Source organism: Vipera ursinii (assembly GCF_947247035.1).
Source record: "Vipera ursinii genome assembly, chromosome: 5".
NCBI classification, from domain to species: Eukaryota; Metazoa; Chordata; class Lepidosauria; order Squamata; family Viperidae; genus Vipera; species Vipera ursinii.
This window is the reverse complement of record NC_139518.1, coordinates 44196445-44209018: the sequence shown is the minus strand read 5'-3', so window position 1 is coordinate 44209018 and position 12574 is coordinate 44196445. Positions and strand designations below refer to the sequence as shown.

At 41.2% G+C, this 12574-nt stretch overlaps 1 protein-coding gene across 1 annotated transcript; it reads right to left on the bottom strand.

Moving 5' to 3' along the window:
* Window positions 1-2006: 2006 nt before the first annotated feature.
* On the bottom strand, window positions 2007-10716 carry GOT1 (glutamic-oxaloacetic transaminase 1). Its single transcript, XM_083365008.1, has 9 exons — window positions 10548-10716; window positions 7816-7997; window positions 7352-7475; window positions 7044-7156; window positions 6362-6466; window positions 6017-6167; window positions 5664-5829; window positions 5441-5583; window positions 2007-4320 (listed from the first exon to the last, which is right to left on the bottom strand). Exons 1-9 carry the CDS (start codon window positions 10669-10671, stop codon window positions 4184-4186), a joined length of 1245 nt encoding a protein of 414 aa, XP_083221134.1. The 5' UTR covers window positions 10672-10716; the 3' UTR covers window positions 2007-4183.
* Window positions 10717-12574: the final 1858 nt, after the last annotated feature.

Genomic DNA, 12574 nt, shown 5'->3' with positions numbered 1-12574 from the left:
CAATACTTGTTTTTCTTTCAATATAATAATAATAATAAACAACCTTTATTGTCAAAGTACAACATGTGTACATTGAGATTAACTGAGCCTCCCACCGTGCTCCCTCCCCCCAACACAAAATGACAACAAACCCTCCATCCTACCATGTGAACCAACTACACCACACACCGGCCTCCCAAGTCAATTCTGCATAAATTCACAGAGATTATATCCCATTCAAAAGCCTAACAGCCCATGGATAAAAGCTGTTTTTCAGCCTGTTGGTACAGCTGGCTATACTCCTATATCTCCTACCCGATGGTAGGAGAGTAAAGAGATACCATCCAGGGTGTGAGTCTGTAAACTTCCTAAGGATTGTTTGTGCTGCTAAACACTTTTTGTGTGCATGCTTTGTCTCTCTAATGTTGTTGTTGTTAGTTGAGAAGTCGTGTCCGACCCATTGCGACCCTATGGACAACGTTCCTCCAGGCCTTCCTCTCCTCCACCATCCTCCGGAGTCCATTCAAGCTCACACCCACTGCTTCAGTGACTCCATCCAGCCACCTCATTCTCTGTCGTCCCCTTCTTCTATTGCCCTCAATCTTTCCCAGCATTAGGCTCTTCTCCAGTGAGCTTCCTTCTCATTAGATGGCCAAAGTATTTGAGTTTTAGCTTCAGAATCTGGCCTTCTAAAGAGCAGTCAGGGTTGATCTCCTCTAGGACTGACCGGTTTGATCGCCTTGCAGTCCAAGGGACTCGCAGGAGTCTTCTCCAGCACCATAGTTCAAAGGCTTCAATTCTTTGGCGCTCAGCCTTTCTTATGGTCCAGCTTTCACTGCCATACATTGCAACTGGGAAGACCATAGCCTTGACTATACGCACTTTTGTTGACAGGGTGATGTCTCTGCTTTTTAGTGTGCTGTCTAGATTTGTCATGGCTTTCCTCCCCAGGAGCAAGCGTCTTTTAATTTCTTGGCTACAGTCCCCATCTGCAGTGAACTTGGAGCCCAGGAAAATAAAATCTGTCACTACCTCCATTTCTTCCCCATCTATTTGCCAGGAATTGAGAGGGCCAGATGCCATGATCTTGGTTTTCTTAATGTTTAGTTTCAACCCAACTTTTGCACTCTCCTTCTTCACTCGCAACAAGAGGCTCTTTAGTTCCTCTTCACTTTCTGCCATTAGAGTGGTGTCATCTGCATATCTTAGGTTGTTGATGTTTCTTCCAGCAATCTTAATTCCCTCTCTAATATAAGAAGTCATAATCAACAGGTGACTGTTAAAAGGAACAATATTCATTGTACTTAAACCAAAAGGGCCCTAGATTTTCTCAAGTGGTGTGTAGGAAAATACCCAGTTCTGTTAGCTGCCTGAATTAGAGCAGGAAAAACAAAGGTTTTTGTAAACTTATGGTTCTAACAGTTGTCTTCTTTCCCAGGTCTGCAGCATGACAGCCGACTGTGACCAGATTCATGCATATGTGACAGTACCTGCTTCTCCAACATTAACCACCCCTTACCTTTAGGGTTAAAGAGACCACAGCCATTTAAGCTTCAGAAGTGGTAACAAATATGAGCTGAGAAAATCTCAGGAAAAAGGTGGAAATGAGAACAGTATATAGGTGGAGTGTAAAGATTCCTGTAAGTAGCTTAGCAGGACAGTGTCCTCACTATCTCTGTTACTATCATTGGGGGAAAATATAAAGGAGGAGGGCACACAGGATTTCTTTCCTACTGAACATGCCACTCCATTAATGTGGTCCAAAAGAAGTTAGTGTATGTGTGTGCAACATCGTACTGTACTATATACTCCCTCTGAATTCCTCTGCATCTGTACATTATCCAAATCAGCCCTAGACATACTGGTACTATAAACAGCACCAGCAGGGTTTTAGGCTGATGGTCTGAAGTGCAGATAATGGCATAAATCACCTTGTCATTTGTAACCTGTGAATAAATCGGCTTTTGACCCTATTGATATTCTGACTTCGAATCGATTGACAAAAACAGAAGAGTTGACATCAGATCTCTGGGAGAAATAAAATTTAGTTCCTTTGATATATAGCTTAAAGCACATGTAAGAGATGAAGATAAAAGAAAAAAATACAAGTTTTAGTAGATGCCCCCAAAACGTAGCCTTTATGCATCTTCTTGAGATCATTGAATGCTTAGAAGTGGTTTTGAAGTCCGTTTTTCCAGCTGTTTAGCTGGTAAAGATCCAAAAGTAGCACTACTAACATTTCATGGACAGACACTCCTAACAGTGGCAGGTCCACAAGTGTATTCCTGAAGAGTTACTGCAATTTTATTGTTCTTCAAGGGAGAGGCAGTATTTGCATGTGAAGTAAAATGAAAAGATTTATTCTGCCTCTATGGGACACCGTTGCTTCTGTTTATTTTTTTAAAGAGTTCTCTGCTTTTCTCCAATTTAACTTGCTGAATTAAAAATAAATTATACCAAAATAAGTTCATGTAGGATTGGTTTCCTTAATATTGTGATTTATCATTATCTAAAGCCTGTATTTGTCACATCAAAAGCTCATCCACTCTCCAGTGCAAGATGGCTCTAACAATGATGTAGTCTCTCATTCCACAGAATTTAAAATTGGATACTGGCAAGAGTCTGGACAACATAAATGTAGCATGTCCAAAAACAAACTTGATTATATGTATTGATTTCAAGACTACCTATCAAAAACGTGTTTAGCTGTGGGGGCATAGTGGAAACTAGCAGAAAAAGCATATTTAGCTTCACACACTAGATAAAAAAAAACACCATGCATTGTACTGTATTATATAAAAGTATATAAAGATTGTTCTTTGTTGCCGTGTAGTGTTCATCTGGGTTTTTGTACCCCAAATCTGGTACCACTACATTATGACTTAGTGCGATTATGATGCAAAAAGAATCATGACTTTAGACATAACAGGATGGTGGCAGAATACAGAGACCATGGAAGAGTAAATCTGCTAAGATAGTGGATAGCTGCCTTGCACCAAGTCAGGTTTCATTACAGAAAATACATTTCAGGTAAATCAAGGTATGTTTGGGTAAACAGCCTTGTGGGCTCAAAGGGAATCTTAACACATCAATTTACCCATTGAAATAGTTTTCTGGTAGTTCAGAGAACACAAAAAGGAAAAAAAATGTGTTCCTGTCTTTTGTCCTCAAGTTCCTAGGAAGAAGCAACAGATTATTTTACATCAAGCACAAGATCACGATACTTCTTTGAAAATATAAACATACAATATTTAAACTTATGTTGGGTTATAAATGGGGAGCTACATGAAGAAATATTTATTTATTCTGCATTGAGGGATAAGGTACAATTATGGTTATAGTCTTAGTTCATGCAAGACTTGAGAGCCAGCAGTAATTACAATCTTGCTTCCTGAAAAACCCCATGCAACCCATAACTGCTAGGCCAGTTATTTTTGTATCCGCCCCTGAGGCACTGTCCTTTTGCTTCAGCAGACTCCGGTCAGATGGGGTCAGTTACATAAAGTGCAGAATGTACAGATACAAGGCAGCAAGAAATGGTTGTATTCTTCCATTGTTGAACCAGCTGCTATTAATTCTAGGTGTGCAAACTGACAGCTCACATAGAGAAGGAACAAGTTTTAGTTTCAGTCCCACTGATACACGGATACATAGACACATCAAGAGGCAAGAAGAAACTTCTAGGACAATTGCAGTTCCCAGTCTCTCCTGAGCAACAAAGAGGAAGGACAGCGATACCACACTTCGTAAAATGGAAGGAGACAGTTCTTCAGGCTACGAAAGGTTATGTCAACTATTGCATGCAACTGCATGTTAAGTTCTACCTTTTTGTTTTTAATCTCCCAAATCCAAAGACTGATTTGGAATCTAGTAGAGTTAGCAAGAGACAAAATGATTTAGAGGATTCCTTAATTATTATTTTTTTTGCATGTATACAATTATCAATTCCCCTCCAGGTAATTTTCCATATATGTGGAAAGATAACAATATTTATTCTTTCTCCTATTCACAATGAGCAGTTTTGGGGAGGAAAGGAGATTTTAAGCATAAAAATGGTAATGTGGAAAAGTTAAGCAGTGCCTCTTTGCCTACCCGTCTTGGCTATTCTTGTGCATAAATTTCCACTAACAGTGATAGCTTGTGTCTTAAAAGCAGTTAAAATACTATGGAAGTGACATGTATGCAATGTCCAATTTCAGATTTCCTAGATTTTGGTGACTGCTTCATAGATGGACTTAGCGACATAATCCAGGTTATGTGTGGTCAAACCACACATGTTGATACGGCCACTGGCCATCAGGTAGATGTGTTTCTCCTTGATCAGGTATTGTACTTGCTTAACTGGAAAAGGAAAAAGACAAAATGTCAGGAGTTCTCACCAGAAACCTCAAGCAACATTTTCTACATTTCATATTTGACCTAGAAGCATCCACAAGATAGGATATAAAAGGCAAGCTGGCAAGGCCCCTTTTTTTTTACCATATGCCTTGGACACTTCATTTGTTCATTAATAAGAAATAAACAGTGTGGAAAGAAAATATAGTCAACATCTTCCAAGGTGAAACATAAGCCTGTTACTAACTTTCCAAAATGGAGGCATGACAATTCATGGTAAAAGTACAAAACCTGCCAACCCTTCAAATTAGGCCTGGTTGAGAAACAGATGTCTTAGGGAAGAGTCCCTAGTTTCAGAGTACCTTAACAGAATCTAGAAATCCTTTCCCAAACCTTCATTTTTAAGAGCAACAAGGTTGATTGATTGATTGATTGATTGATTTATTAATTATTGGGACTTATATGCCGCCCTATCTCCCGAAGGACTCAGGGCAGCTAACAACAATAACTTACAATAAATACTGAAATTAAGATAAAATTAAAATTAAAGGCCTCTGTACAATAAATTAAAATTAAAATAAATTAAAAATTAGAGTTAAAAATTGTAAACATAATTAAAATCCCTGTCAGTCCAGGTCAGCCAGGTGGAAAAGGAGTGTTTTGAGGCCGCGGCGAAAGGACCGGAGATCTTGGGCCATCCGAAGCTCAGGGGGGAGCTGGTTCCACAGGGCTGGCGCTCCCACAGAGAAGGCCCTCCCCCTGGGGGTCGCCAGCCGACATTGTCTAGACGACGGTACCCTGAGGAGGCCTTCTCTGTGTGAGCATACTGGGCGATGGGAATTCATTCCTGGCAGCAGATGGTCCTGCAAGTATCCCGGGCGTAAGCCATGTAGGGCTTTAAAGGTAAGTACCAGCACCTTAAATCTCACCCGGAGGGCAACCGGTAGCCAATGCAGCTCACGCAGAGGTTAATACAGGGATATTCTGAATCACTTTCTCATGCTTTATATTTTCCCAGGATCAGCACCTGTCCCTTCTCCTTAAGTGCACAGTTAAAATTACTCTGGAGTTCTTCCTCTGGGCACCCTTAATCACCTAGCCCATCCACTTGCCCCATTGTACTCACTGTTGAGGCCAGTAAAGCTAAACATGCCAATCTGCTCTGTAATGTGATGCCAAGGGCCTGGTGTGCCTAGAGCCTCAAGCCGAGACCGGAGTTCTGCCCGCATCTGCAAGACCCGATTTGCCATTGTCTTCACGTTGTCCTTCCTGCCACAGAATGCGAATGACAAGAATGGTGACTCACAAAGCTAAGATTTAATGGCTACTTTTTGTCACATTGTTCTTACCACTCAGCAAAAAGCTCTGGTGTGGTGAGTGTTGTAGCCACAATTCGTGCTCCTTGAGATGGTGGGTTAGACCAAGTAGTACGGACAATCTTTTCCATCTGTGATAGGACACACTTCACGTTATCCGCATCCTTTGCCACAACGGTCAGATTTCCCACTCGTTCATCTGAGGGAAAAGTGCAACCATGAACTGAGAAACCAGTCCTGCTCTTCCCTTAACAGGAGTTCTATATAACCACCTGCATTCCAAAGGAATTGCCCCAAAGTGGCTCATAGTTTAATGCAACATAAAAATACAAAGAAGGGAGGACCCAAAATCTTCCAATTAAATAACAGATCCTATGAATACTCACTGTACAAGCCAAAATTTTTTGAGAAGGATTGGGCACAGAAGAGTTCAAAACCCTCCGACACAAAGAAGCGAACAGCCCAGGCATCTTTATCCAGGCTACCTGAGGCAAAGCCTTGGTAGGCAGAGTCAAAAAATGGGAACAGGAACCGGCGCTGTAAGAATGGAACAGGGAGAGGTGTAGGCTTTAGGCTGCTCCATAATATCCTTGATTGCCTCCTGAAAATGAATCTTCACAGGCTAGTTCTTTGTACTGTGGATTCCTTTGATATCAAGAAGTCAAATGCATGACAAGAATTTTGGAACATAAAATGCATCTGTCTTTTAGTAGTACTAGAAGAGTTAGTACCTTCATAACAGCAGCAATTTGTTTCCACTGCTCCTGAGTGGGGTCTGTGCCAGTGGGATTATGAGCACAAGCATGGAGGATGAAGATGGAAAACTCTGGAGCACTCTGGATAAAGAAAGTAAAAGAACTGGAGTTGCTGAAAGTCAAGCATAAATAGGTCTCCATGTAATCTTGCAGGTAGTATAGTGGTATTAACGTCTTGCTCATAAGTGGGAAATTTACTAACATAAACCTCAGAAGATCAGTAAGGATTAGGGCCAAAGAGAAACCAAAACATACTTTAGAATTTCTCTGCATCAAAATTATTCGGTCTCCTTATCTGCAGAATTCTGGAATTTACCATAGATTTTTGGGGATGGTTGATTGGTAGCATGAACAAGTATAGTTTAAAAATGCTTCAAAAGTACTATGCTTTCTCAGGTTCTGTTTCCAGTACTTGGAATTCATATCTGTAGAAGAGAATCCTGAATGGAATAAAGCAAGTATACTAATCTTTCTGGCATTTGTTCAGTTTAACTATTCTGCAACAATTCAGTGTAATAATGCTTCACTGACCTCTAGAGTAGGCAGCTACTACAAATGATCTACATGGGAAGGTGCTCTATGCCATGCTCACCCTTATCGGGTGTTCTTTTCAAATTGCTATCTAATTGCCCCCACCCTATAGGACAATCTGACGCACCTCCAAATCAGAAAGGAATCCTTGAATGTCCAGACCTCTGTTTGCTGCATCCCAGTAGTGATAGTTCCGGATGTCCTTGAAGCCAGCATCCGTAAAGACAGATTTATGGTTTTCTACGGAAAAAGAAGGTTCAAGCTAGGTTGCCTTATGTGGTCTGTATTAGGGAAGTGTTCCCAAATCCTAGCAATGGCTATGCTGGAAATCATGTGAGCTGAAGTCCAAGCATTTGGATACATCACTGGAGAAATAGGGGTTTTTTTTCCTTTTTGCTCCACTCCAAATCAAAAATATTAGCTTTCTGAACTCACCCCAGGAAGGATCAGAAATATAGACAGGAGTAGCAGTGTTGTTGGTTCCATTATACCACCGTTTCAAAAACTCTGCTCCAATACGGAGAGCTCCAGTGCCCCCCAAGGACTGGACACCTCCCACCTGGAACAGGAAAGAAATACTGAGTTGTAAGGTGACCAATCATCCTTACTTTCAAATTACTAAAAGATCTGATACAATCGAATATCTGTCGAAACCATCTGTTTCAACTACATATGCATTTCTCTCAAAAAAATGTGTTTTTAGAATTTATTCTCTAGTGTCAATAAAATCATTTCATTAAAACTGTATTATTTCCCTTTTGTTTGGCAGCTGTATAATCATATTCAGCTGTGTCAAAAATGTAGCTGGGCTGGGTAGTTGATGAACCAATGTTTCGCAGACCTCTAAGAGGTCAATAATGATTGGGCAACAAACATTTCTTTTCCAGCCTCATGCTTACCCTGTTCTCTTTGATGGCTGGGCTATCCTCTCCTAGTGCAATTCGTGAGGAATTGGCACGGAAATCTGGCAAACCCAGAATAGGTAGATATTCATGATTCAAATCAGTGTTCTTGGCAATCATCATTTCTACTTTCCGGACAACTGGCAATACCCATGGCTGTCCTTCATTTGTGCGATAAGCTGAAGGAGAGAATAGAATTAACTTAACAAATGCAAGGTTACATCATCTTCATCATCATCATGGTGGGGGTAAGTGAGAGAGAATGCAAGGCACCCTCTTCTTATTCAAGATTGTTGGTTTTCACTTTAAAATCTTTGAAGAAGAATAGTTGCTGTCATGTAAGACTAACAACAATGCAGGACCAGTTCCACACACTGTTTGGAGAAACATTAAAATAAAGTTTTAATTTAAATTCAATTAAAATTTAATCTTCATGGAGACTATCAAATTGTTAGTCTGTTACAAATAGGAGATCTGGGGAGCTCTAAGTTTATAACTGAGTAGGAACTTTGGGGCAAAAAAACTGAAATCAAAAAGAAATGTCTTGATTGTTAGAAACAGATTAAAATCACAGGATGCACAATGAAGCAAGTAACAACAGTTGAGAAATATTGCAGGGAATATTAGTACAAAGAGAACTAAAGAAATTGCTTTAAAGTAGATTATTTTAGAATGACTTTTCGGCTATTCTATAATGATCAACAAAAGGATGAAAGAAAATGTGCAGGTTTAATAGAGGCAAAAACTACTGTTTAACAAACTGAGCTGCTCATTCAACTTGGACTTTATTTTCTGGTGCAAAGTCTCCTTTCCCTTTTCTGCAACTCTCAGGCAGTAATCTCTCAAGGCCCTGCAGTTTGGCTCAACCAGTACTTGGACATCAGCCCAGGTCTTCGACAGCCACATCCCAATTAGAGTATCTGGCACTAGAAGTCCACATATACCATAATCATAGCCACCAAAAGCCTCTTCCTCTTTTCTCTTTGGTGTACATTTGTGTACATACACCAGGGAATTCAAAAAGTCTCCATAACATTGCTGGTTAAATATAACGACCAGTAGTAGTACTGAATCGTAAAGTATAACTGCAAATTTCAGGTGAGAGCTTTACCATGATCCCATCTATATTTAAATCATCTCAAAAGCATAAGCAATACTGTAATCACAATTCTATATCTTTAATTATTATCTATAAAGACCCATTTCCAAGTGGCACAGCCAAAATATAACCCTGATAATAAGTGGTACTGAAAACATCAATAGAATAAGAAAGTTGCATGGAAGATCATACCAAAATGCATAGGTTTTCATAATTAAGAGCCATAAAACTGTGCTTTGAAAATTAGTGTAGGATGCCCTTTATAAAGCAAAGGACGCTAATACTGTCCTCTGTGATCACCGGTTGTTACAAGTCTTCAGGCAAATCAGACCATCCATTACTCATTCTGCAGGATTCTTTAACTCTGATCAATGTATTGCAAATACTTCTCTACTAATATTTCTCAGGAAATCCAACATAAAGAAAAATATGGCACAAAAAAGAATGGAAATCATTGGGAAAATGAAGTAGTACCACCAGAGGAAGAAATAATTTTAAAATATTGGAATGCGCAGAGATGGACAGATTAACTACGAGACTGAAAGATAAAGAAACAGAATACTACCAAATCAGGGAGTCATTCTACAAATGGCTAGAGGAAAGAATCAAGGATTAGGAATTGCTTATGTATTAGCACTTTTGAACCCAGACAGCATGCTGGTTGAAAAACTAACATATGTAAGAGAAAAACTAATAAAATCTTTATTAAAAAAAAGAAATTACACAAATCCTCATGAGTTACCAGCTTAAGTACTTTGGGTTCTAGTTATCTGGATCAATAATTATCCAGCTCCCATACACTACTGGGAGCCAGTTAGGTATAGAAATTGAGGCACCTTAGCTGGCCCTGCCTTAAGCAGAAAACCAGTTGAGTGACACTGGGCCAGTCCCTCTCTCTCAGTCCTAGGAAGGAGGCAATGGCAAATCCCTCCTAAAATCTTGCTAAGAAAACCACAAGTTGTCCAGCAGTTGCCTGGAATCAACAGTGACTTAAAGGCATCCCCACAACGCAAAGCGCCCTCTCTTCTATCACTGTACTACGGTGGTACTAATTACTTTTCAAACACGAGAGGAATATATCTCGGTAAATGTACGTGAAGATACCGCAGATTAAAACTCCAAGTGCTTCAGGCCATAAAGAGTGTGAATCGTCAAACCAATATAAATAAATGCCCGTTCGGCGTGAAGAACGAAATGGATGGAGTTTACTGGTAAATTATCGCCTCTTCTTAGGGCCACTTTCAATCGGGATTGAGCTTCCCAAAATGCGGCTACTTAAGAACGCATCACCTGTTGGCTGTTTGCTTCATTTGAAAGCGATCAAAGCTCAGCAGGGCCCTACGGTAGAGGTAGGCAACCTCGGCTCTTTTATGACTCGTGGACTTCAACTCCCAGAATTCCTGAGTCAGCTACGCTGACTCAGGAATTCTGGGAGTTGAAGTCCACGAGTCATAAAAGAGCCGAGGTTGCCTACCCCTGCCCTACGGGAAACTCGGAGAGGCGATCCTGGATCCTAGGACTCTGCGAAGGACACGAGCTTCTAAAGTGTTTCTAAAGTGGGAAACGTGATCTGGGGAGGGACAGAAGAGGCACGTGCGCTCTTCTCCTCTCCCCTCCTTCACTCTCTCACCTCCCACTCCGAGATTGACCTTGCGAGGATCCTCGTCGGTGCGAAAATCTTCCGTGAGCTGGAAAACCGCCACTGGGGCAGCCTGGGGAACGGCGGCAAAGACAGATCCTGCTCCGGGAGCCATGGCCGGAGGAGCCCCAAGCAGCGGCGGCGGCACCACCAGCTGCAGCTGCCCGCCTGGAGGAGACGTTCACCTTCACCGGCGGAGGCGGAGAGAGCCGCCCGCCAATCCGCACCTGCCTTGCTCCTCCACCTTGGCAGGCAAAGGCACTCGCTCACCAATCAGGCAGCGGCTCTCGAAGGGGGCCGAGCCTGCGCAGCGAATCGCCCGCGACTTCAGCCTGCCGGCCGGCTCCACCAATCAAATGTTACAGAAAATGGAAGTGGGAGGTTCACCTCGATCGGCGTCCCCTCAGTTGTATAAAGGAATGGTTACGCAACCGTGGGCGGGTGAGGTTGGTTTGCGCTGCGTTGCCTATTGGCGGAGGAGTGAACGGGAGTGACCCGGAAGAGAAAAGATAACCTTTATTGTCTTTTTTTTTACTGTGGGCACCACGGCACACATCAAAAATGAAATTTAGTAGCCCGCTCTCAAAGTGAAATACATACATGACATCTAAACATACTATATAAAACAGGTATACACCCACAGCCCTACACATACATAACAAATATTAAATATTGTCCATCTTGAATATATAACGGAAGGAGGAAGCTTGAGAGTTCACCAAGATGGGCTTGGAAGGTTGTTCGCATTCTTGTGGAGAGGAAGGGGAGGCTTATTTCATCAGAAGGCCCTCCCGAGAGATGGGATCTAACTGTAATTTTTCTGAAGAAGAGAACTTTCATGAGGGAAACAAGGCCAAGCTCACTCAAAAGTGCTTTTTAAAAAATGGCAACTGGACTGTTGTTTCCTTGAAGAGAAAAACGTTTTGTTTCTCATCCAAGAAATTTCATCAATTGCGATAATGATGAAAAAAGTGATGAACAATGAAAACTGAGAATCTCCTCAGGGGAGGCCAGGTTCACTTTTGACTATCTGAGTAGCAGGCAAAAAATAGGTTGCAAATACAACTGAACTGTCAGCAGCAGCAGTCCTCCCATCAGGAAAGGCCATTGCATCCAATCCTTGTCGTGTCTCCATTTGAACATCTCAGTCTAATTAGTGTTTCTCAAACTTGGCTTAAAATTGCCAAGTTTGGGAACCACTGCCTCTAACAGAACAATCTTGGAAATCAATGTCTATTGAAACAAAATAGTCTTTAACAGCACTTCAGAAAGTAAATAAGCAAAGTATCGATTGAATCTTAAGGCAAGTATTTCAAAGCAAGGGGGCATCCCAAGAAAGGACTGATTTTGAGACTACATCCTCTTGTGGAGTTAAATCACCTGCGTCTCTTGTCTGGACACTTGGGCAGATCATAGTACAGAGAATTGACTGAAATTCTTTGAATGTTATAATCCCAGATAACTTCATAAAATATTTCCGAAGTCATTCACATAATATCCAAACTCAAATGAACATAAATTATTTTACCCGCAAAGAAGCATGTCCTAGCAACCTGAGGAGCATTGGCATATCAATTCTTTCCCTGCAGAGCAAGTCACTGAATAGGCCCACCAGAAAAGGATCTCCCCACAGAATAAGTGTAGAGAAATAAGCACCCTTTGCTGCTTTTATCACCACAGTGCAGGTCTGAACATGGGCTTGTTCTTGAGTTTTGTTGTATTCACTCATCTTTTATCTTTGTTGCTCTAGGCTTCTCTTCAACTGTTTGATTTCCTCACTCAATCCAACGGACACCCTGCTATTGACTATTGAGAGAGGCTTCTCAAGAACAATTCTATCTAAAATACTAGCTGTTGTGTATGTAAATAGTTATTAAATAGGGAATTAGCTGATTGCAGAATAGCAGGGTTTGAGCGGGAAATCCTGGTGCAATCATTGGTTGCAATAACCTAGGAGCGGGAAAATAAGCTCCATCGATTGGCTACACTTCAAACACTACCCCTATATAAGGTTGCAA

What these genes read in the sequence shown, in the direction of transcription:
- GOT1 (XM_083365008.1), bottom strand. Translation starts at nt 10,671, where the DNA reads ATGGCTCCCGGAGCAGGATCTGTCTTTGCCGCCGTTCCCCAGGCTGCC. An exon ending in GGTCAATCTCGGAGTGGGAG is followed by an intron (nt 7,998 to 10,547) that starts GTGAGAGAGTGA and finishes TCTCTCCTTCAG; the next exon opens with CTTATCGCACAAATGAAGGA. An exon ending in CAGCCATCAAAGAGAACAGG is followed by an intron (nt 7,476 to 7,815) that starts GTAAGCATGAGG and finishes TTCCTGTTCCAG; the next exon opens with GTGGGAGGTGTCCAGTCCTT.